Below are 25972 nucleotides of genomic sequence, written 5' to 3'. Positions count from 1 at the left end.
TAAAGTATTTCCTAAACCCAATGCCTTCATCCCTCAAATCAACGTACTCCCTCCAAGCCCCAAGTTCTCTGGTGACGCTGTCTCAAAAGGCCTCCAAACACCTGCTAAACAACCCTCCTCCTCTCTGGGTCCCAGGCCCACGGCCGACTGGCTTCACAGCAACTCTTCCTGCTGGGGCTTCCCTGGTGGCGCAGTGGTTAAGAATCCGCCTGCCAATGCAGGAGACACGGGGTTCCAGCCCTGGTCCGGGAAGACCCCACATGCCGCAGAGCAACTAAGCCCGTGCGCCACAGCTCCTGAGCCTGTGCTCTAGAGCCCGCGAGCCACAACTACTGAAGCCCACGAGCCACAGCTCCTGAAGCCCGTGCGCCTAGAGCCCGTGCTCCGCAACAAGAGAAGCCACCGCAGTGAGAAGCCCACACACCGCAACGAAGACTAGCCCCCACTCACCACAACTAGAGAGAGCCCGTGTGCAGCAATGAAGACCCAACACAACCAAAAACAAACAAATAAATAAATAAATAAATTTACTTTTTAAAAAAAGGTCCACATCAAAAAAATCTTAAAAATAAAAAGAAACTCTTGCTGCCGATCACAGGTGCTTCTGTGGGCTCTCCAGCCCCTGACACCATCCTCCACGAGTCGCGTTTTCCGAGTGATGCCTCTGCCCCCTGCCAACCACTCCCAGCTTCTAGCTCCGCAGGGATGTGGCCTGAGTGTCCTCTCCCCGCCCTGCCCTCTGGGGAGCACCTGCCGCAGCTCCCACGGCCCAGAACCGTCCCCATACGGGTCCCGACGCGCCAGCAGCTGAGTGCCGCCCCCGTACACCTGACCGTCCTGCAGGGTCCCAGCCTGGTCGACGGGTCACTAAGTGCCCCCCTCCCCGTCCTCCACTCTGTGGACCTCTGCGAGCCGGGCCCCTCCCTCTTCTGCCCCGCTGGCCATTCTCAGTACCCGGGGATCACCCCGCAGGACCCTGATTCTTAACTCTGGTCTCACACTAGAATCCCGGGAGACCTTTCCAAATCCCGCTCCGAGCCCCACACCCCAGTCCCTCTAACTTGCCTGCAGCCAGACCTGGGCACAGGTACTTTACTTAAAGAACTGTCCAGGTGACCCATGAGGTGTGGTCAGAGTGAAAGGTGGTGGATTCAGCTTCAAACTCCCCACAGCCCGGAGATCTCCGGATACCTGCCCTCGAGCTGCATCGGAGCGTTCTTAATCCAACTGGGAACACAGGTACTTTTTTATTCCAATACGGCTGGAAACAACCTAAATGCCTGGCTCTAGGGACATGCGCGCAGGTCAGTATGTGTGCGTGTAAGTACACGGACCCCACTTACGTGCGCACATGCCATCGGGGTACCTGTGGGAGTTGATGTACGCGGGGTGGTGGCCACGAGCAGGATGCTGCTTGGACGCTTCTACTCTGTGGGAAAACCCCGAACCCCCAAGGTTATCCTTTCTATCCTGCAAGCCCGTTCTCCTCCTTGCTTTCCCAAATCCACCGGCCAGACCTCTGCTCCTGAACGGGCTCTGCCGGGCCAGGGAAACAGGTCAGGCCCCGGTACCCCCCACATCGCCGCAGCCCCTGCTTCCTGGGACCCCAGGAGGTCACGTCCACTGCTGCCCCCCGACCCCCACCTCCTTAGCGGGTGACTCCCAAGTCCTCTAAATAGCGGGGGTCCCAGCACCCACGGCTCAGACCTCCTCCCTCCCTCCCTGGGCTCACCCATCTTCACCACCGTAAATCCATCGGAAGCCACGGGCGCTCTCGCCAGGCCTCCACCGCCAGCTCGCCCTGAATTCTACGGCCACGCACACAACTGCCCTGCCCGCCACCACTCAGCTGTGCGCCGGCCTCTCAGACCCAAGTGTTCAAAGTCAAAGTCCCGGTCCTCCGGCAGTCACCACTTCTGCATCCCAGCAGAAACGCCTCCGTCTGCTTGCTCGGCCAGACTGGGATGCCACAAACCCCTGCAATGGATCCAGACGCCAACCACTTCCCCCGACTGCGTCTGGTCCAAGCACACCATCCTGCTGCCGGGCTTCTCGGCGCGCTTCCAGGGACCCGCATCTCTCTCAGAGTTAGAGTGATGTCCGCAAGACAGGCTCTGCATCCCCACCAGCCTCTGCTGGGATGACGTGGGAGGGGAGGATGGGAAGGCACGGAGGAGGGTCGGGGAGAAGGACTGACCAGAGGACCACAGGAGAGGTCAGACCAGGTCTGAGAAGTAGGCCTTCCCACTTCTACTCAGGAGAACAGCTCTGCTGGATCAAAGCCTCAGAGGAGTGCAGGAGGAAACGAACACCACTCGGCTTCACATAAAACCCACCGAGTCCACTGTGAGGGCTTTTCACGGTAAAGGGACATGGGCGGCAGGCATGCTGCCCTGTGAAGAGCAAGGACAAGTGGGCAGAGTCGTGCCCCCCGCCCGTGACCTGGAGGAGATTCCGGTCCCGCTCTCCGTCGTGCCACCCTGAGTGACGGACCGCTGACATGGGGCGGGGCTGTCACCACCACTGCCCTGTGCTTCAAATCCATGTGAAAGACTGGGTCACTCACTGCTTCCTCACACCATTTCCAGCTATTGTAAAACGCAGCCTATATTTACCCCAGGTAAAGTCTTCCCAGTTTAGATACAAACTAGCCCCAAATGTTAGAGGAAAATTTATCCGAAGGGTTTAATCTGCAAGAGATGAGCTAAATGTATGTACCCAACTCACAGAAAACAGGACCCAGGAGAGGTCCTCTGGCCTCTGTGTGCAGATGTGAATAACCTGCTACCTGGGGGGGGGCGGTGGTGTGCAGGGCAGAAGCAGACCCCCATTAACAATAAACACATCGCCCTCCCCAGCCTCGGAGGTCCCGGGGAGCTGGGCGATTAACGAAGTCCCGGGCAGGCAGGTGGGCGGGTGGCAGGTGGGGCTGCCTGGAGTAGCGCAGTGTCTGGGGGACGGGGGGTGCACAACCAGGAGGGGACACCCGAGGGGTCCAGGAAGCCTGCCCAGGCCCCTGCCCAGACTCACTCGGCAGGACTGACACCTGGGCACCGGCGTGGCCTCACAGGGAGATGAGGACACACCTGACATCACACGCTTCCCGGCACCTGAGGCCTGCGCGCCCCGGGCAGCGGTGCGACACTGGACGGTACACACCGACCTGTACATCATCCCACGAGGTCGTGATGGACACGAATAAGGACTGTGGTGTGCAGGGAAGGCTGCCTGGTGGCTGTGCGGGTTGAGCTTGGGAAAGTGGAAGAACCTGGGGAGAGGTAGACAGGCAGAGGATGGAGCACTGAGGGTCGAGGCCGGTCCAGGGAAAACACAACGGCATCCATGCCAGCCACAGGCTCTGAGGTCAAACAATTCTGCTTTCACGGACAAGGCAAAAGGGGAAAAGCTGCTGGGGCACTTCTTTCAAAAACATCCTGCAAAATCACAACTTCCGCTTTAGGAAGTAGTGCTAAATTAAAATACGTATTTGAAACGTATTTGAAAAACCTTGTTTTCTCCCTCAGAATAGGTTGAATGTGTTCACACTCTACAATCTAGATGAAGCTAAAAATTCTTCAAACTCCAAAGTTCTAGATATTGACAAACATATTCATCTATTTTGTATGAAATTTGGCTTTGGATTACAAAATCCTTTATTGTATAATTACGAAATGGAATTTTAAATTGTCTTGTTTCAAAACAAAAAAAGATTTGTATCTACTCTGGTCATGCCACGCCCACATTATCAGAGTCACTAAAAATAGGCACAAGGAATTTTTCTTCTGGAGTTCGCATAATTCGCAGGATCTGTCATTTTCAAGGCAATATTTTCCTCCATTGGTTCTAAGAACTGCAATAGCTAAGAAAGTAATACTCTCCTGATGAAGTCACCCAAATCCATCATGTGCCCTCTGGGCCTCACACACCAACTCGTGTGTCTAAGGAGTAATTCGTCAAAATAACCCTCAACGGTACAAAGAAACAGCACCTTTGACCTCCTCCATCCCGTCTTCGGGCCACAGTGCTGTTATTTCTGAAAGCATGAAACGCCTTTAAATGGAGCTCTTTTATCAGTTTGTACTTATCACAAACCTCATTGCATGTGATTACATTCCTCCATCTTCCTTTGATTGAGACTCTAACTTGAAATAAACCAATCCTCCTTTCAACTAAGAATGGACTGTAAAGGCCTGTGGATCCCGGGACTTGTGACTAATATTGCCACCCGGCTCCCCCACTCGCAGGAAGAAAAAAAGGAAAATCTGTTTCTGGAAAACAGCTGGACTGTCTGGCCTGCAGACTACCCGGGAGGCCGGTGGCCGCTCTCCATGGGGAAGCTCCCTAGAAGGAGCCCCCTCCTCTGCTACCCAGGGAGCCAAGCTCCCCCAGGAGGTACCACAGCAGAAAGGCCATTGCAAAACTTCGAAGATGACCATGAGCAACATCTTGGGAAATGTGGCTCTGACCACTCATATGTCAAACCTATTTGGAAAGCTGAATGCACGACCATCACTGGATAAGGACCAAAGATCAAAAACAGGAAGTTTCCTTACTGCGTCTCTTCTCGTTTCTACCTGAGCAGGTGCACACGTGAAGGTTCCCACTGCCATTCTTCTTCAAGCCTCCACTGCCGGGCAGCCCTGTTCAGCAGAAGCTTCCATGGTTACAAACAGGTCGAGACATTGAGACATCGAGCAGGGCTAGGGTATGCTAGCCTTAATTCCAAATAACCAACCGCAGGCAGAAATACACAGGTAGTTCTCAGGCTGAGGGTCGGTCCACTCCCCAACATGTGGAGCCAAGTCAAGCCCACTGTCGAGGCCAGAAGGGCTAAGTTGTTTTTTTGTGTGTGTGGTATGCGGGCCTCTCACTGCTGTGGCCTCTCCCGTTGTGGAGCACAGGCTCCGGACGCGCAGGCTCAGCGGCCATGGCTCACGGGCCCAGCCGCTCCGTGGCATGTGGGACCTTCCCGGACCGGGGCACGAACCCGTGTCCCCTGCATCGACAGGCGGACTCTCAACCACTGTGCCACCAGGGAAGCCCAGGGCTAAGTTTTTATAACACAAAGACCCACGAGTCCCCAGTCTAATGTTGCTGGCCGCTTTCCTAGGAGGACAAAGACAGCAGACACCCGAGATGATGGATCTCTCCAGGCCGCAGACTCTGCCTGCACGGACCTCCGCGTCCCATCCCGTGATAATTTGCTGCTGATGGGGACGGGCCCTCCCAGACCACAGTCTGGGCTATCTGAGAAGAAAGCTAAGATAAGCTCTCTATGCTCCCAGGAATCATCTCTAACCATCTGAAACATGAGTAAAGTCAACAAAATAAGGGTCGATTCAGGGCATCCACAGTGCTTTGGCCCCTAACACTACAGTCAGACTCGGCAAGAACTAGAGAGGTGGGGCTTCCCTGGCGGTGCAGTGGTCAAGAGTCCACCTGCCAACGATGGGTTCGAGCCCTGGTCCAGGAAGATCCCACATGCCGTGGAGCAACTAAGCACGTGCACCACAGCTACTGACCCTGCGCTCTAGAGCCTGCAAGCCACAACTACCGAAGCCCACGTGCCTAGAGCCTGTGCTCCGCAACAAGAGAAGCCACCGCAATGGGAAGCCCGCACACAGCAACGAAGAGTAGCCCCTGCTCATCGCAACTAGAGAAAAGCCCACGAGCAGCAACGAAGACCCAACACAGCCAAAAATAAATAGATAAATAAATAAAATTTAAAAAAAAAAAAAAGAATGAGAGAGGTGGAGGTCCACACACGTCTAGAGCTGTAAGGGGTGGGGGGAACCTCTCTGTCTTGGTGCCTCATCACTGCCTCAGCCGGCCTTGGACATCGTCTTCCTGACCAGTCCTACCCCTGCTCTCTCCCTGACCAGAAGGCAGACGACCGAGCCGGCAGACCCACAGCCATGCCCCAAACCAGACAGCCCAGACCTCGGCAGGAGGAGACGAGGTCCAGAAGGGAGGATGGAAGGAGGGCGGGGCCTCCTACGCGCCCAGAAGGAAGGACCCGCGCGGTGAAGAGTGCAGCTGTATCGGAACCGCAAAAAACCCGGAAACGGTGCAAATGTCTACTGACAGGTGGATGGATAAAACCATTGTGATGGAGTCACACAAAGGAACACTGCTCAGCAATAAAAAGGAACACGTTTTTGCTACAACACAGATGCATCTCAAAATAATGATGCTGAGTGACACAGGCCAGACAAAATAAATCAGTCGCCTTTATGTAACATTCTAGAAAATGCAAACTCATCTATTGTATCAGTTTTCGGTTACAAATACATTTTAGCAGTATGAGATCAGTGAATAGTGGGGATGGGCTGTATCTAGTTTTATTGGTGCCTTGGTGTCCTTGTCCATAAAATGGGTAGAGTTTATACCCACTTCAAAGGCTGTTGTGAAGACCCCACGAGTTAATCTACAGAACCACCAGCGAGAGCCCCTGATACACGTGTGCACAGGGCACTTTATTACTGTTGCTGTCCTTTGTGTCACCGTCATCTGGTCTCTGTGCCTCCTCTCTCCATAGAGCACATGCTCTGCATGGCTATCTACTGCCTGCAGCCCCCACTATCTGTGGACAGTGCAAGGACCAGGCCAGGCATGACTCCACCACGTCCGGTGGCATCAGGGGTGCCCGAGAGAGGCCGAACCTGAGCTGAGAACACTGGATTTAGATCCCTATTACTTATCGCAAATAACACATCAACTGCTTTTTGCCTGTAGCACACTTTGTCCAAATTTAATTTTTTTTCTTTTTTTTTTTGCGGTACGCGGGCCTCTCACCGCTGTGGCCTCTCCCCTTGCGGAGCACAGGCTCCGGACGCGCAGGCTCAGCGGCCATGGCTCACGGGCCCAGCCGCTCCACAGCATGTGGGACCTTCCCGGACCGGGGCACGAACCCATGTCCCCTGCATTGGCAGGCAGACTCTCAACCACTGTGCCACCAGGGAAGCCCCAAATTTAACTTTGACATTGACTGTCACTGCTTAAAAGCACGAAGCTTCAAGATATAATGCCTGTTACCTTACACTTAAATACTCAAAGAGCCAGCATTCTCAGCAATTTATCAATACTTAATATTTTAGAGGACACGTTGAGTTGTCTTGAGAAGCTCTTGCTTTGTAGCTATACTGGTCGTCGCCAAAATAAGGGCACCGAGATTTCCTGAGTGGCGATCAGGTCTTCTCCCAACTCTAATGAACGGAAACACTGGCAAGAAATAGCTTCTGGCTTTGAGCCGGGGAACGGCGGCAGCGATGAACTCGCAGCTCGAAAAGAAATGCGAGCCTGATGAGTTATCAGCCGTTATTCCAGTCTGAGTCCTGAGGATTAAAAACTGCCCACTTTACAAACACTGGGTTTCCAACAGGTATTGGCAGAATTCTGACATTTAGCTTCATCTTTCGGCTGAACCTCCCAAGCAGCCAATGACTCATCTCTGACCCTCCTCCTGAAACTCAACCACTGTGTGGGGCTAAGAGATTCTGAAGAGGAAACCTTGAAAGCCAAAGTGGAGAGATCCAGTCCCAGAAAGGATGGACACAGCACTGCTACCAGCAGTGGAAGTCTGCAAGGGGTGGAGGGAACGGCAGCCTGGGGGCCTCAGGACACGAGGAAGAGCCCAGCGGTGAGGGCCTGGGCTTCTTTATCACCCCCAGGACAGCACGTGTGAGGAGTCTCCAGCCAGGAACCACCCACAGGCTCAGTCAACAGAAGTGCCAAGACAAAACACTAATTCAAAAAGATACATCCACCCCTATGTTCACAGCAGCACTATTTACAGTAGCCAAGACATGGAAACAACCTAAATGTCCATCGACAGATGAATGGGTAAAGAAGATGTGGCACATATATACAATGGAATATTACTCAGCCATAAAAAAGGAATGAAATAATGCCATTTGCAGCAACGTGGATGGACTAGAGATTGTCATACTAAGTGAAGTAAGTCAGAAAAAGACAAATATCATATGATATCGCTTATATGTGGAATCTAAAATATGATACAAATGAACTTATCCACGAAACAGAAACAGACCCACAGACATAGAGAACAGATTTGTGGTTGCCAAGAGGGAGGGGGGTGGGGGAAGGAAGGACTGGGAGTTTGGGATGAGCAGATGCAAACTATTATATATAGGACGGATAAACAACAAGGTCCTACTGTAGAGCACAGGGAACTATATTCAATATCCTGGAACAAACCATAATGGAGGGCTTCCCTGGTGGCGCAGTGGTTAAGAATCCTCCTGCCAATGCAGGGGACACGGGTTCGAGCCCTGGTCTGGGAAGAGCCCACAGGCCGTGGAGCAACTAAGCCCGTGCGCCACAACTACGGAGCCTGCGCTCTAGAGCTCACGAGCCACAACTACTGAGCCTGTGTGCCACAACCACTGAAGCCCATGCTCCGCAACAAGAGAAGCCAACACAATGAGAAGCCTGTGCACCGCAAGGAAGGGTAGCCCCCGCTCGCCACAACTAGAGAAAGCCCGTGCACAGCAATGAAGACCCAACGCAGCCAAAAATAAACGAATAAATAAATTTATTTTTTTAAAAACCATAATGGAAAAGAATATGAAAAAGAATATATTTATATGTATATTTTTTAAAAAAGAAAAGCTTCAAGAAAGCCTGTTCCCACCACTAAAGAACCTAGAAAAGGATGCCCAACAGAACCAGAACCTTTTCTTTTTTTTTTTTTTTTTTTTTTTGCAGTACGCGGGCCTCTCACTACTGTGGCCTCTCCCGTTGCGGAGCTCAGGCTCCAGACGTGCAGGCTCAGCGGCCGTGGCTCACGGGCCCAGCCGCTCCGCGGCATGTGGGATCTTCCCGGACCGGGGCACGAACCCGTGTCCCCTGCATCGGCAGGCGGACTCTCAACCACTGCGCCACCAGGGAAGCCCCAGAACCAGAATCTTTTCAATGACACCCACGCTACTCCAACCACAGGGCAAAGGAGAAGTGCTCCCACCCACCCCCGTCTCAGCAGGAGGCAGGAGCCAACTGCCCTCCCCTCCCTGCCCTGGCTTGGAGGAAGCAGGCGGCCACACTCAGATCCTCTGCGTGATGCCAGCCGGCCGGGTAGAGGTTGATCTTCTACCTCCCACCTGGAGGAAGCAGACACCCAGCTCCGCTGCAGGGGCAGTGCCAGCTTTGCCTCCAGCCCTGCCCGCGCCAGGGGAACAGGGGGTGAGAAGAGGGGCCAACTGGCATTTCTTCCCCCTCCCCCATCTTCTGGGCCAGCAGGGTCCGTTGGGAACTGCGTTCCACCCGAGCACCTGCACCTGCTCTCGGGGGCCCAGGGGCGCGGTGCTCTGGGGAGGCGTCAGGGGGGCTAAGGAGCTGGACTCACACCCATGAGCGGTGAGGGGCGTGGTCACCAGGGGGCATCCAGGGCCCTGAGGCAGCAGACGTCCACCCTGCAAGGCCCGTGTCTGCACGTCAACAGGGAAGCTCCCCGCCAAGATTACACAGGATCCAGTCACCCAGCGCAAACCCAGGATGCCCGGGACACGAGTGAAACCCACCTGTCGTACCAAGAACACGGATAACTGCAACTCACGTGAGAAAAGACAGTCGAGAGACGCAGCCCTGGGAGGACCTCAGAGCAGCTTTCATAAACATGCTTCCATGAGAATCACAAACACTCTTGAAAACAAAGCAAGCTGAAGGGCTACATCTCCAGATGACTCCAAAGCAGGGAGAAACTGATTATTTCTCTTCCTTCAATCTTAGCAACTTTTAGATTCTTTCCATCAGAGAATAATGTGCTAAGATAAGACCCCAACATATCTGGACCCAACAGAGCAAATCAGACATTTACTGAGATCCTGCCACGTGCGAGGTTGCACTGGCTGAGCAGGGTCACGGAGACGCCTCACGAGCCTTGCTCTCTGGTTCAACCCAGCGATGCAGAGAGGCACAGGCAACATCACCAGCTCAGGGCAAGAAGGGTTAAATACCCAAAATGAGACAGAAATAAAACAATATGGGTGCTCCAAAGAATGCGGGTACGGTGTAGACAGCAGACACACAGTGAACGGGGGCAAATGAGGGACGGGAAACAGAGAAGCAGAAATACAAGTGTCAGGGGAGCACGTTGATTCAGAAGCCAAAATACAAGAGGGTGCCGAGAAAGGAAGGAAAGAAAGCACAACGCCAAAGTGCATGAGAGTCTCTTAAAGATCTGTTCACGGTGAGCTGACGCAAGGACCGCAACAGCGGTATGGCACACTGTGATTTTCTGCCCTTGAAAAGAGGACGGCAGAGGCCATTCCATTTTTAGTTAGATTCTGAGAATGTTCTGGCGTAAACGATACTGTAAATGGGAAGGAATGACTGATCAGTGCAAATGGGCAGAGAAATGGTTTCTACCCTTGGCTAAACCCTGTCTTGCTAAATCAGTTAAAATAACTGCAACAATAACTAGCCCTCCTCTGACTGCATCTCAAGGGCAACAGGGCCACCAAGAGTGGCGCGCTCCTGCTGTCCGCATGGCTGGGGGCAGGACCACCTCTGCTGGCCACGGCTGCCACGGCGGGAGGGCGCTCACCAGAGGCTGGGCCCTTGGCGGGGCCGCTGCAGGGACGCCTAGCTTGGAGATGCGATGCTCTGACCCAAGTCAAACCCTAGAAGTTCTCCAGTGAGAACAAAACAAGCAACCAAAACATGGGGCCAGAGGACGGTGAAGCCGGGGTCCCAGGGGGCCGCAGCCCTGAAGGAAACACTCAGAAGCCTCTTTGGGACAAGAGGTGGGAAAACGGAAATTGGACCCCATGACCCCAAATCAAGCGGGCCTCTTGACATGCTGTGAACCCTGCTGCCATCCGATCCCCCTCCCCACCTCACCACCCCCAGATCCGTGATTCCCATGGTGGGCTCACCTACGTCCAGGCGCTGGGTGCCCTGGCCGGACACTGTGTAACAAGGCTGTGGTGACAATAACCACTTCTCTAATTAGTCTCCAAATGGTCCTTCTTGGACCCTCTTATTTTGTGATGCAGCATCTCTCTGACACTCCAGGGGACCAGGTTCCACCCAACTCACAGATCCAACAGAACGTGAGTTTTGTTTTGTTTTGTTTTGTTTTTAACAAATTTATTTCTTTTCATTTATTTTATTTTTGGCTGCGTTGGGTCTTCGTTGCTGCACGCGGCTTGCTCTAGTTGCGGAGAGCAGGGGCTACGCTTTGTTGCGGTGCGCAGGCTTCTCATTGCGGTGACTTCTCCTGCTGCGGAGCACGGGCTCTAGGTGCGCGGGCTTCAGTAGTTGAGGCACACGGGCTTCAGTAGTTGTGGCACGTGGGCTTAGTTGCTCCATGGCATGTGGGATCTTCCCAGACCAGGGTTCGAGCCTGTGTCCCCTGTATTGGCAGGCAGATTCTTAACCACTGCGCCACCAGGGAAGCCCCCAGAACATGAGTTCTTAATGGAGTCTTGCTACTAAGGTGTGTTCCGTGTCTGCACACCAAGGTGGCCCCGGCGCCTAGTCAGACCTGGTACCAACCACGTGGGTGCTAACGAGGAACTTACAGAATGAGTAGAAAAAAGTCAGGGAAGTGAGAACAAATCTTCTAATGGTTTCAGTCAAACACATTATTTAATGTGCTCAGGTAAGCAGAGCCTAACTTTGGTCCAATGTGTTCCCTTTACTGCAGGGGCTCATCAAGGATGCAAAGGGGCTCCACCCTGCCCCCTAGAGGCTGGCACTGCCTTGGAGGAGATGCACATTTCAGATGGCCAATAGCAATGGCCTGAGCCTGGAGCCCACCCTGCCCCCCAACTCTCTGTCTGGCCAGGTCTAAGGGTGCAGTGTGCAGCCGCAGAATAATACAAACTGGCTTTAAAAAGTTGAAGACTTTCTCATCCCTGGGGAAGCCCATCACGAGAGGTGTCATGGTGACACAGGGAAGAAACAGGGGCACACTCATGCGGGGAGAGAGTCCAGTTCAAGGAAGGGTTCTGGGGCTGAAAAAGCTTTGGAAATCCACTCCCCACCCCAGGGCAATCTTTGGGGCCACCCTTTAGTCACTGCACCTGTTGATCCCTCTGGGGACCGGGGTGGCCACAGACGCAGCTCCCCACCCTCGGGGGTCAGCGAGAGAAGCCCCGCGCGATGCCTTCCACACCAGCAGACCCCACTGCTTAAACTGCGTTGATAATTAGATTTCAAGCCCCAAACAGGATTAACTGTGAAACGAGGCTTCATTTCAATGTTGTGTCCATGCCGAGAGGTACCTGGCCAGGCCGTCAGAACCCACAGGCTCACGTCTTTGCATTTGACTGATCCGACCAGAAGAAGGATAGGAGGTGTAGGCTGGTCAGGTGCTCCGAGAAGTGGGGTCTCAAGGTGCTCAGGGGTGTTTCTTGCCTTTTTCAGACGTGTCTCTCTGACACTGTGAAGGCTCGCCAGAAACAAACACAGTCCCCACCCTCCAGGCATCTCAGGACCACTCAGAAGGGCTCAGGGTCACAGATGAAGGGAAAGCAGCACAAAGGAGCAGAGAGCCAGCGCTAGAGCATCACCCAGACCCCACGCCGCAGGGATCTTCCCTGCGCACCATGCAGTTCACGCAGAGCCAAGACAAAGCCCCCGGTGGCCAGCACCCGCACCCTGGGCCTCGGACACCAAGGAGGTGGCGCTGTCATCAGCCACGAAGCGCGTGTGTTCACTATAATTCATTCTCCTGGGAGACTGGGCGCTTCTGTGACCTCTGTTCACCTCTGCTGGCAGAAGAGGGTAAAGCCCCCTGTTTCACAAAAAGCAGCCTGTCTGAAGGCACAAGCTGTTCACCACAAGGGCCATGAAAGTTTGAGAAATTCGAGAAGCCTCACTGACTAAGAATGTCACACCCCAGGAAAAAATCAACTGTCCTGACCACCATCTGGAGAGAAACACGGAAAGTTCACATGTGCACTTTTTGAACTTGGAACAGGTTATGTACAATGTTATTCAGCCTCTAAGATAAGGCTGACTCTTCAGGAAGCATCTGCTGAATGAAGCCGGTGAACACAAAGGATTAAAAACCCTTCTTTTCTGCTCTGTGGACAGTAAAGGAAACCCCGAGGAGAGTAAAAGGTCAGCAGGCAGGTAACAGAAAGGGAGAGGTGAAGAAATGAGATGCGAAAGGGAGAGGGAGGCAAGATGGACAGAGCCACAGCCTTCACACCAGCACCGCGGGCCCCAATTCCCCAGCCCCGTCAGCCACTTGGTCTGCGGTTCCCCTCTGTCAGGGGGCAAAGTCAAACAGCACCCTGTTAAAGCCCTAACATCCGGGACCTCAGAATGCGACTGTGCTTGAAGACAGGATCTTTAAAGATGTAATTAAGGTAAAACGCGGTCTTCACAGGGGCCCTGATCCCATATATGACCGGTGTCCTTATAAGAGATGTAAGGACACAGGGAGAAGACGGCCATCCACACACCCAGGACAGAGAACTCAGAAGAAACCAGCCCTGCTCACACCTGGAGTTTGGACTTCTGGCCTCCAGGATTGTGAGCCAGAATGTGGTATTTGTTACGGCGGCCGAGCTGACTGATACACTCTCCAGTAGCCGCCATGCTCCCCGGAGCAAAGGCTCCCGCAGGCGCCTTTGCTGGAAGACCATTCCAGCCTCAGTTCTCTAACTACCATCTCAGACCCACCAACAGCAACATAAGAATCCAGCCCCCGGGCGGCTGGGCTCAGAGAGAAGGTCCGTCCACAGAGCGGCCACCTCCGGAAGCAGGGAGGCAGGGGGACCGGCACCTGCCTGAGACCTTCATGATATAGGTGCCCCCAGGGCAGTGCTAGAAGTAGGCAGACCCCCAAACACAGGGCTGGAAAACAGTCTGGGTACGGCCCTCACCCCGGTTCTGTTCTGGCCCAGCTCTAAAACTACCAGCTGCCAACTCTCGAGGGCTCATCTCAGAATAACCTGGGAGCAGACCATCACCCACTTTGCGGAAAGCAAGGGGGCTGGAGTGAGCGAGCAGAAGGGCAGGCGGCACAGAGCGGGGTCTGCAGGGCCTGGACCAACCCCCTCGAGACCTCCCACCCACACCCACCTCAGCTCAAAGACGGGAAAGGGGCGAAGCCACAGAGCAGGGGGAGGCTCCCTGCAGAAACCCTGAAAGGAAGCGCCTAGTGAAATGCGTCTGCCTGCATTTACTGATGCAATAAGATGCATTTACCGATCTCCCCGTAATCAACCTTGAACGGACCCGTCCCCCGCAAAGAAACCAAACAGAGCTTACCTGTCGGGGGTTTTCTGGGGCTCTGGGTGTCTGGTGGCCGCCTGGCTGGACCGAGAGGACCCAGGTGAGAAGCGGCGGCTGGTCACGGTCACGGGGCCGTCACCCCCCGCAGCCCCCTCCTCGGGCTCAGCATGGTGCCCAGCTCCAAAGCTGAAAGGCAAAGAGGCTGTCACTGAATGCGCTGAACTTGCACAAATGTGAACTGTATGCCCTGCGCCCAGGAATACAAGTTTTTAAAAAGGCCTCCAGAAGTCGTTTTTTTCCGAGGAGACCGTCTAAAAGACAGGCTCTTTGATTTGAAAGAAGTCCACAAGAAGCAGGTTTCTAGATGCCCCGTCAACTGACTGCAGGGACAAACGCCCACAGACGCCAGAAGAGCCACGCGAGGCCACTGGTCCCAGGTCACTGCCCTCGAGTCTCCCCTCCCGCCCCCCACTTTCACCCCCCGAAGCAGGCGGGTAGGGAACGGGCAGGCCTCCACCCACTTGCAAGGCCAAGTTTACCTGTCAGGCACGCTTAGGGCCCAGATCACAGCCCACGTCCTTCCCAGGTCCTCCCAGGCTGCAGCCCTCACACCACCCCACAGGGACCATCCTCATCTCAGACCAGGTTCCGGCCCACAGTTCTGGAAGGCTCTGCACGTGGCCCCTGCATGTTCCAAGGGAGGGAGTTCGAATCCTGTCTATTTCCTTCGATCCAAGGATCCAACTGCTATTTCTGGGGGCCGAGGCAGTGTTCTAGGGGTGGAGGAGACGGTGGAGACCAAGACAAAAGCTCGCCCTGCCGCAGGGGAGTGTCTGCTCACCCAGGCACCGCCACAGGGCAGAGGGCAGACAGCCCGCCACCCGGAGGATCTTAGCGCACGGCCCTGGAGCACCGCTGAGCCTCCCCAAGCCCAAATGAAACGTGCTCACCCGAGGACTTAGCAGGGAGATCGGCACAGAGCAAAGGCTCCATGGACGGGAGTCCTGAGCACCGTTGTGCCTGTTTATCTGAGACGGTCACTGCTTGTGATATGGTGTCCTTGGGTGGAGAACACATCACTCAGGGAAGTCAAACTAACTTACCCTGATCATTCAACAAGTGGAAGCAGAACCCGCCCTGCCTCCGACCTGACACGGAAGACGTCACGGGTCCAGAACGTAGAAAACCACTGCAGAAGGTCCTGCTGGGCACACCGGCTAAGAATCAGGCGTGGGAGCCAGAGAGCCTGGGCCGCCTCCTGACCCCACCCCATCTCAGCGGGTGGCCTGTGGGTGGATCACCCAACTCCCTAAGCCTCAGGGTCCCCGGCTACAAAATCGACACCAAGATAGTATATCCCTCCAGGGCTTTTATGAGGATGAAGTGAAGGCATGCATGTAAAGACTTAGGATCCAACACACAGTAAACATGAGACAAATGCTAGTTACCGTGACTAGGTCATGTCAAACAAGGCTCCCACTGCCAGCTGCTAAACATGTCAGCTACCTGCAAGCTGCAAAGGCTGCTGATGTTGGGAGGTGATGCCGACCTTTTAGGGTCAAAGGGGGAGACACCTGACACAAGATTATTTGACTGCTCAAAGCTGAATATCACCTGTACAAGCAAAGGCATTGAATGAAAGGTCCTCCAAGGATTTGTAAGTCTGGAAAGTGTTATAAGGTTTATGTCGAGTGGAACATCTCTAAATTCGAGTAGCTAAGCTGACCACAAGTTTTACAAAAAAAAAAAAAAAGGCTCATGGTCACACAGGTGTGAGGGTCTTTGAACGACAACTCGCTGGTGTGTCCGGCAAGGTCACCAGGTCACATAACGACAGTGTATCAAACATGCCTGCCATCACCTCTAACCATCTCATTCTGAGAGGTCTCCCTCGTCTCCAGAGAACTAACCTTTGCCTGGAGGCCCATCCAAATACCCCAGGACCACCTCCAAAAGCATCTTTCAGGCCTATGCCTTCCAACTGACAACATACGTTTGGGAGGTTTACTTTTTATAATGGGCAAAATAAGTTAATCCACAATTAAAGAAAAATGACATATAGTTGCCTGTCAAGCTGCCCACCACTTCAACCATTTTTGTCTACTTTTAAGAAAGTGGATGTTGCACTTTACAGCAGACAAAAAAAAGGCAACGTGATTCTTGAACCTGATGAACTGAAAAGAGTTACTGAGATATAGCACCTCATCAGGAACAAACCTCTAGGGGCTGTTCCCATGGCCCCATCCGGCACCCACAGCTGGGACCTCCGCCTCCCACACCCCCCGCCAAGCACAGCCCCAAAGGCGTCCTGCGGGGACCTGGCCGGCTGCACCCACACCCACAGAAGTGATGGAACTCTCTGGGCGCTGATTGCTGATCAGGCAAAACAGCGCTTCTCACGCAGTTTCACAGGCACACACGACATAAACTTGAAATCTTAAAGAATATACGAACTTGGGCAAAAAGAAATGTCTTAACTTACTTTGAAAATATTTCAGGAACAAAGGACCTCTTGATGTCTGTTGAGTGGCTCTGATATCTTCCAGAAATTCCTGAGTTAATACAAAGTTTTCCTTCTGTCTAGCTTTCTCACACTAAATATTTAGAGTCATAACAGTGACTATTTAGACACTCAACAAATCCCAAGTTTCATGATGAGGCTATTCAGCCTGTTTGGCATGAAGTCTGGGGCCTCTCACAAAAGGGGAGAGAATACCTTTCACCAAAAAACTTAAATTCAGTATTTTACTGATCTCACAGGCCACTGTTTTCACAGAGTAAGAAGGCGCTTATGAAGACAAACTGAGACATACATGAATGAAAGGGAATCGAAGAAAAGGCAAAGTTTTGTAAGTAATTATAAAATTTCAGAATGCTGTTGCCAGACCCTGTGCTCAGCTTAAAGGAGAATCACAGTTAAAGCTGAGGATGTGCACCGTTGCTCGGTGCTGTCAGGTGCACCGGGACGGGACCTGCATCCCAGCGATGCCACAGCTGCTTCCCGGGCAGAGACGAAAGAACGTTGAGGAGGAAGGATGCTGGCAACACAAGGAAGTTAAAACACAGGGACGTTCCCACCCCAATGCCGACATCAGGCTTTCAAACCACAGACACACAGCAAAGGTCTGGCAACAGCTCAGCCGTGACACCCTGGCCCCAGCCAGGAAGGCATCTCCTGCGGTAGCCTGTCCACCAGCAGACCCTCGGGGCTCCAGGGGATGGAGAGCATGGCCCAGGACGGGGCACTCAGGTCTCAGAAAGAGCTTCCCAACTGGACGCCACCACGAACACCGACAAAACTTATCCAAAACATATGAATGGGCCCAGATCCCACCCGGTGCTCAAGTCCAGGGTCAAGCAGAAGCAAGGGGCCTACCAGTCCTCACCATGGGGCTTCCAGGGGACGCCAAGCAACCCCAAAGATGAGTTATCCAGAGGAAGCCTGCCCAAGGCCACAGGATGGAAATGCAGCTGCATGAAGGGACTGCCTCCCTGGAAAAGGCAGGACACTTCTCCCCAGAACTAGCCCAGAGTCGCAGGGCAGTGAGGGGCAAGACACACACACACACACACACACACACACACACACACACAGACACACACACACACACACACACACACACACACACACACACACACGGTAACGGACCAGATGACAGACGGAAAATACTCACTCTCCATAGCTGACATGTATACATGCGTGCATTAGTTCAGTCCTTCGAACAGCCCTATAACATAAACTAAAGAATATCACCACCCCTCTGTGAGAGAAATAAAATGCCTGGGTGAATGGAAACATACTAAGTTCCTAAATGGGAAGATAAAAAGCATCACAGATTCTGATTCTCTTCCAAGTAATTAATTTAAAAATTAAAATTAATTTTGTCAATGAAAGGCAGTATCCATCTGAAGTCATGAAAACTGACAAAGTAAAATAAATGGTAAGACGGCCCATTACAGAGCATTAAGGGAGAAGTACTCCCATCCCAGAGAAAGACACTGTAAAGCACAAGTAATTAAAACAGTGCAGTGCCGGCATAGAAATCCGTGCTAGCATCCATCACAAAGGACTGGGCTCATGAATAGGAGTGTTACGATTTCATTAGAGCAGCACACGCTATCCTAACTGGAGACTGAGTCCGAATCACCAAGCTTCCACTACTGGCACACACAGGACCCGTGTCACTGGAATCCCTGGCTCCCCCTGTTCCCTGACTCCTCTGACGAGGTCACCCAAGATGAAGGTAACACTGTGATGACTGCAGAGATGGCCATGACCCTTGACCGACCACCTCATACATATCAGATACCTGACCTCCCATGTCAGAGGCTCCCAAAGATTAGGAGTAAATACATGTGGGACACATAATGAGACACACGTAAATGAGTGGTTCTTAACAAAGAGTGACTAAATATCGTCAATTCTTTAAGGCAGAATTATCACCCCATTTGACGGATGGAGAAACCAAGCCCAGGGGACAACGTAGTACCCACACCTAGGTCACACGGAAGAGCCAAGATTTATATCCACAGGTGTTTGAATCCACCCCACCTGCTTTATTATCTTGTGGATAAAATATCATGTGTGATAAGAAAAGAGAACAGACACCTTTTGCACTTATTTGTAAGGCTGCTCTTCATTTTTGTGTCTTTCAATTCCATTGTTTGGAGCACAGCTGGGTTTTTTTCCTTTTAGAGAAAAAAACAGCCAAAAGGAAGAGCCTGAAATTCAAAGCATAGAGGATAACTGGAGGGGGTGGGCATAGGGGATACCCTGCTTGCAGGTAACTGAGATTTCAGTGACGAGGTGTAAAACAAGGAGCCCTTTTAACCTGGTAACAGGCACCCCCTGCGGGCAGGTGGCCAACACGAGGAAGTGGCACCAACACCCTCCCCATTAAATTAGGGCAGGAAGCCCACGGTTACAGCATTAGCCACAACTGTTCGGAGGTTCCAGACAATACAGCGAGGTAAGGAACAGAAATGCGGTGTAAACGTTGATTAGAAAAAGATAGTAAGCCTGGCATTATTTACAGACAAAATGTGGGACAACTGGCTGGAAAGTGTTAGCGCTCACATGAGCATCTGATAAGGTGGCGATCCCAGAGCCCACACGTCCACAATGAGAACTTCTAATGGGAGAACAGTGTTATCCACAGACGCAACAGAAGCCACCTACTTACGAAGCATGTACCATCCGGAGAAAGCCATGGTCCGAAAGGATACATGCACCCCAATGCTCACTGCAGTGCTGTGTACAACAGCCAAGACATGGAAGCAACCTAAAGGTCCATCAACAGAGAAATGGATAAAGAAGATGTAGTATACCTATATACAGTGGAATATTAGTCATAAAAAAATAATGAAATAATGCCATTTGCAGCCACGTGGATGGACCCAGAGATTAACCTACTAAGTGAAGGAAGTCAGACAGAGAAAGACAAATATCATAGGATATCACTTACATGCGGAATGTTTAAAAAAAATGATACAAACGAACTTACAAAACAGAGACAGAGAACGAACTTATGGTTATGGGGTCGGGTGTGGGGGAAGGATGGGGGGGATAGACTGGGAGTTTAGGAGTGACGTGTGCACGGTGCTATATTTAAAATGGATAAGCAACAAAGCCCTACTGTAGAGCACAGGGAACTCTGCTCAATACTCTGTAACAACCTAAATGGGAAAAGAATTTGAAAAAGAATAGATACATGTATTTGTATCACTGAATCACTTTGTTGTACACCTGAAACTAACACAACACTGTTCATCAACTAGACTCCAATATAAAATAAAAATTAAAAAAAAAAAGAAAAGAAAAAATACACACCAGACCCTTGGAAGAAAGCAAAAGTTTGAGTGAGGAACCTGAGACACACCTGCGGGAGGACATGAAGGTAGAAACGCACCACCTTCTGGGTAGGGAAGCCCACTCCCCCGCCAGTGAACAGCAGACCAGGACCGTCTCCCCCCAAACTAATGACACCCCAGTTGGCCGGTGACCCACAGGTAGCAGCAGACACAGGTCCGGAGCCGAGGAAGGAGTCTGGATGAGGTGAATTACATCCTAAGAATGAGAACCAGGATCATCCACACTCAACAGGACCCAGGGGAGTCCTCACTGCCCCCAGTCCTGAGGGATTAACGGCAAACAGGATAAACAGCCTAAGAGGAAATCTGGAAGAATAATGTTACAAAACCTGGGCGAGGAAGAGCTTTTAAGCCAGATTCTTCACCGGAAGGCCAGGAAGGAGAAATCAGCTCCTTTACAGCAGAAGACCCTGTGTGCAAAGTCCAAAGACGCGCAAAAAGCCTCAGGAGAAACTACCATCAACGCGGGGAGCAACCTGCACCCAGTGAATCTCTTGTTTATTAAAATAACGTAGGATGAGCAGCCCAGCGTAAGCACAGGGCGAGGATGGAAGCAAACAATCCACCAAGCACACACGTGAAACACACTCAACTTCACAGGTAACCATGGAAACATACATTCTAACAGCAACAGATGAGCCACAAGTTTTGGTGCAGCTGATTGCTGAAAAATTTTTAAACTGGGATGATCCCCGAGAGCTGGGGATGGCCTGTGAGCAGGGGGCTCTCCTGAGCCGTAGGTGGGGTTCCCTGAACAGGCTACGGGGGGACAACTGGGCAGCATCCCCTAAACTTCAGTCTTGGGAGCGGGAATCCCACTTCTCGAAACTGATCCTCACCCGCACATGTGCCACGGGAGAGCTGGAAACCACCCAGACACACCTGCTCAGTACCACCCCCTGCAGCTCCCAGCAAGGGCTCCCACCAGGCCCGCGCGCAGAACCCGGGGGGGCCTCCGGCCTTCCGTCCTCTCACACCTCCCGCCCCTGCAGCCCACCAGGCCACTTAATTTTGTCAGGAGAAGCATCTGAAATCCATCCACTGCCTTCCAACACCAGGCCACCACGCCCATCTCACCTGGACCCGGCTCCCAGCACCCGCTGCATCTTCACGCCCTCTCAAGCCAGCAGTGGGCTTCGGACACACCCCAACACCCACCAACAGCCGCCAGCCCGGACCCGGGGGCCCTGCGTCCCCTTCAGGCTCCCAGGGAGCGCTGACCCAAGATCCACCCTGCCCACGGGCCTCCCCAAGTCCTGCCACTCCCCTCCCTGTGGCCCTTGCAGGTCCTGTGTCCTCTGTCAGGGGTGACCCCACCTTTCTTCCTCCTCCCCTTGAGACTGAGTCCCAATAAAACCAAATTCCCTTGCCAAGTTATTGATTAACCTCTCTATTCAAAACGTTATTCCCTTTCTTGCTGTGTACCTGTTCCCCTCAAGATGGAGGACTTAACAAAGAAAAGGGGGGACTGAAACCGAGCAGGACCCTTCAGGGGTACAAAAGCCCCTCTACGTCCCCGTTCCTTGTTTGTAGAAAAGGGCTTTAGTCTCCTAGGGCTTCCCTGTGTTCCAAAGAGCAGACTCAAGCAGTTACTAATTAGGGAAGGGAGGAGATACAGAAACAAAGGAAAAGCAGTCCAGCGAGAAAAGTAATGACAACAGTTTATCAATAAAACAGAGTCCTAGCTCCTTCTCAAGGAATAAACATAACAATCTGATGTATATCTTTGAGTTGTTCTGCAGAAACTAAGACCCTCCCTCACCCCCCAGGCGGAGGATGTTGAGTACATGCTGAGCAAAAGCAAGCGTAGACCCCAGACTGGCTGGAACCAGAAGGCTGGTGCTGAAGATTCCTGTCACCTCACCACCAACGAATCAGAAGCTGCAACCCTCACCCCAAATGGTGCCCTTGAAAACGCCTTCCCTGAAAGCCATCCGGGAGTTTGGGTCTTTTGAGTGCGAGCTGCCCGTTCTCCTTACTTGGCGCCTGCAATATAAACGCTGTCCTTTCCTTCACCACAACCCACTGTCTGTTGATGGGTTTTGCTGCACTCAGGCGAGCGGGCCTGTGTTCAGTTTGGTAACACCCTCCCCACATCCTCTCCACCCTGTCCAGGCCCTGGGACCCCGCTGATCCTGCAAACACATCCAGGGGTGCTGGGGCTGCTTTCCTGCTACTGACACTGCGTCTGTGTCCCCACCAAGGAGCCACTCTGCAGCCGGGGACCACATCTGTCCTGGACACTGTAACATCCTCAGCTCTCAGCAAAGGCCAAGGGTTCAAAGCTTGGTTGAGCACATGAAAACACATCCCAGTGGGAGCCTGGTGACGGTCTTCCAGGGCAGGGATTCTCTGGGCTGGTAGGCGAACCCCACAAAGCGAGGGCCTGGCTCAGCCCTGGAGAGCAGCCCGCCTCTTCCAAGGCCTCAACTTCTCAACCCTGTGATGAGAATGAAACAGTCACAAGGCAGAGGCGGCACTTGACAAAGGGTGACTAGCAGATGCAGGAGGAAAAGGGCTAAGAGCTAAGGCAGTGCTCATGTCAAAAGGAGGAAAGTAACAAACATACACGGGCCTGTCCAGGAATTTGACAGAAAAAGACCCAGAAGAACCCTGAACAACTCTGACCGGCGCGAGGCCTCCAGGAGGAATAGAGAGCGAGAGAAACTCTACTCTGCAGACTCCTGGGTTGGCGTTTTCACAATGAGGAATGCGAATTCCTTACGTAGAATTAACATTGATCTTTCTAGGAAGAACTGTAGTCAAGGTTCAGACCAGTGGTCCTGCCTGTTCTCCTCGCTCCCTGCCCCGCACCCCGGCTCTCCTAGCGGGTCTCCCTCCCTCTGCTCCGGCAGCGCTTCTCCCGCCCATTCTAGGAATTCCAGAGGATTCCTGCCTCCTCCCTCCAACAATGAGGCCGATACGTGCTTCCGCGGGGCCTCTGTGCATGCTGTTTCTAGAAATGCAAAGTATTTGCCTCTATTTTCTTTTCTTTTCCTTTCTTTTGCACTTTCTTTCTTCCCTTGAGAGGTTAAAAAAAAAAACAGGATAACAGGAAAGTAAGTGAAGACGCTATAGCTCGTGGAGAAAGCACATGCTTTATTGTTCAGGCAAGCAATCGTTTTACATGAAGAAGGCTCAGCCAACAGCTGGTTAGGATTTCCCCCCTCCTCACTGAATAAATTGACAGGAAACAGAGTCAATCTGGTTCGGAAGCTTTATCACCACTCTGCAAACAGCCCGTTATCAACATTCACCAAGTCACAGGGTGCACCCCGAAGTCCACTATCCCCCCAGCTTGAGACTTTCTATTTTCAAAGAGAAACATCTTTTCTTCCTCTGGATCATTCAGTACATGCAGTAAGTCATGACCGTGGGTTCTAGGTTTCCAGGATAAGGTATTACAAGCTGGTCCCTCAGCTCAGAAGTCGAGATTTGAGGAAGGATCACAGACACCTAGGATTTACCCAAAGCAGAAATGCTCAGCAAACGATGACCAGCGGCTCTGAAATGCACTATTACACGTGCTGGGCAGATCTGGTGGGGCTGCACACTGACCCAGTTGTAGGCATATTCGAAACTACCGTGTTTAACAATTTCATCTACTGTTACTACTTTTATAAAATCTAACAGCATGAATCCTTAATGACTTCTCATTGTCTCCGTGTGATGAGTCCTCTTTGTCCCTGCTCAGCCCTGTCATCAGCAGCTTCCCGCTGGCCAGTCCGCCCTCCCAGTGGCCAGAAAACAGCGCAGCCCAGCCAGCTCCCAATGCTCCAGCCACAAGGACACCTGAATCCTGAAGGGATGGTACAGGCAGGAATGGGACCCCCGAAAGGCTGTTATTGGTTGCATCGCTGTGTGCCCCCAAATCCACATGGTTGAACCCCAAACCTCCAATGTGATGGTGTTAGGAGGGGGGGCCTTTGGGAGTTCACTGGGTGAGATGAGGTCATGAGGGTGGGGTCTCCATAATGGGATTAGGGCCCTTGGAGGAAGAGCCCAGAGGTCACCTACAACATGGTTAACAAAATCAGCATTGCTCATGTTATGTACAAGGTTGACAGAGTAAACCCTAAGGGTTCTCATGATAAGGGAAAAGTACTTTATTTTCCCTTTTACTCTGTCTCTATATGAGATGACTGGATGTTCACTAAACACACTGTGGTCATTTCACGATGGCCGTCGGCCAGATCATTACGCGCTACACCTTACGCGTCTACAGTGCCGCATGTCAATTACATCTCAGTAAAACTAGAAGGAAGCAAAGAAGAGCCCAGAGAGCCAGCGTGTACCGTACGTCCGCCACGGGAGGAGACGGAGAAGCCAGCGTCCGCAAGCCAGAAAGAGGCCCTCGCCAGACACCGAGTCTGCTGGTGCCGTGATCTTGGCCGTCCAGCCTCCAAAGCCGTGGGAGGGGAGTGTGTGTTGTTTAAGCCCCAGTTGTGCGACAGCAGCCCCCCAGACCAGGCAGGGGACACACCCTGCCCACGTCCCCCAGCACAGCTGCGCAGGAGGGACGGGAAGGCCCATCTGCTGTTCCCCAGCCCCACGCCCTGGCCCAGGCTCCCCCAGGCACCGCCCACGGGCCACAGGCCCTCCTCTCCCATGGGGCCCCTCACCCGGGACACTCGGGCCGTTCCCCGGCAAGCAGAATGTTCTGGTCTGGCACGTGAGCCGGCCTCCGGTCTTCTGGGTCCACGTCCACCGGTACCATGGACGTCACGGCGTGGCAGCCACCACAAGCAGCCCCTCCCGCCGACCCCGCAGCCCTCGGCCACGCCGCAGGCACGGCTCAGGCCCCCCGGAACAGCTCGTGCACGGTTCTATCAAAGTCATCTCCCAGATCCTACCTACCAGTGAGCTCACCCCGATGGGGCCTGACCACCCTGCTCCGGCCCGGTCATCAGGTCAAGCCGTCAACCTGTTCACAATGCAGCCTGCGGCGAGGCTGCAGCCTTGACCGACGGGGGCACCGGGCAGAGCAGACCCTCCTGCACCTTTCCATCCTTGCCCATCCACACTCTGCGCCCTTGTCACGTACCGGTGACCCCGTTCCGTGTGCCTGGGACTGGGGAGGCTGGCCCGTGAGCAGCAGAATCCCTGGGGCATTCTGAACCTCAGGCCCCTGCCCTGTGTGACGAGGGCCTCAGACACGCACCTGTAGAGTGAGGGTTTACTGGGGTCAAAAAGTGTTTGGGGTCAAACTGCAGCCACGGCGGCCACATCACACACGCCCAGCCTGCATCCTCTCCTCGCCCGGCACTTGCTCCCGGCGACTTAGGAATGGCTGTGCCAGGACCACGCAGGCACGGAGTGAAGCTGGGGCCCTTCCCCTTCACGCAAGTGAAGGAGACAACCTGCAATAGTACGAACGGTCTGTAGCACGAAAAGCCAATGGGGGGCGGGGGCTGGAAATCCTAGCTCAGGCAGTTAATTCTGTTCTTACCTGGCTGCAGTCATCTGTGTAGAAAGGGTGAAGACTCACACTGCTGCCTCGACCCCCAAATAAACCTGTTTAGAATCGATTCCCCTGAAGGAAGAGCGTGTTCTTTCTATGCCAGTTCTGTCAAAGACGGCGCACCACCCCGTCTCTCATCAACCCAGGAGTTCACAGCCGACCGCCGAACGCTTGGTGCCAGCTTCCTTATCCACCTTTTCACGTGCGCCCTGGGCCCTGAAATTCGTGATTTTTCTCCTGAATTCTCCTGAATCCAACTCCCCCAACGTGTATGGAGGGCTATGTTCTCAACCTTAGCACTGAGAGTTACAGAACCATCAGAATATGGTCCCTAACCTTGTTTTTAGGGCGATCCATGCAAGATACAGGTGTGTGGCCAAATCACCGTCAAGAAAGACCCTGGCACAAGAACGTGGGAAGAGAAACAGC

The 25972-nt window shown here is 53.0% G+C and overlaps 1 protein-coding gene across 1 annotated transcript in view; it reads right to left on the bottom strand.

Annotated features, from left to right (window-relative positions):
- The window catches only part of GRB10 (growth factor receptor bound protein 10), a gene marked incomplete at its 5' end in the record, with an annotated part of 169571 nt that extends 144772 nt beyond the window's left edge, over positions 1-24799 (bottom strand). Inside the window, 3 exons of the mRNA XM_079711239.1 lie at positions 14248-14325; positions 15365-15428; positions 24705-24799. Of these exons, the coding sequence (XP_079567365.1) occupies positions 14248-14325; positions 15365-15428; positions 24705-24799 (237 nt within the window). The remainder of the gene's footprint in view (positions 1-14247; positions 14326-15364; positions 15429-24704) is intronic.
- Positions 24800-25972: the final 1173 nt, after the last annotated feature.

This window comes from Hyperoodon ampullatus (assembly GCF_949752795.1).
Source record: "Hyperoodon ampullatus genome assembly, chromosome: 9".
In the NCBI taxonomy this organism is placed as follows: domain Eukaryota; kingdom Metazoa; phylum Chordata; class Mammalia; order Artiodactyla; family Ziphiidae; genus Hyperoodon; species Hyperoodon ampullatus.
This window is presented reverse-complemented; position numbering and strand designations above follow the sequence as displayed.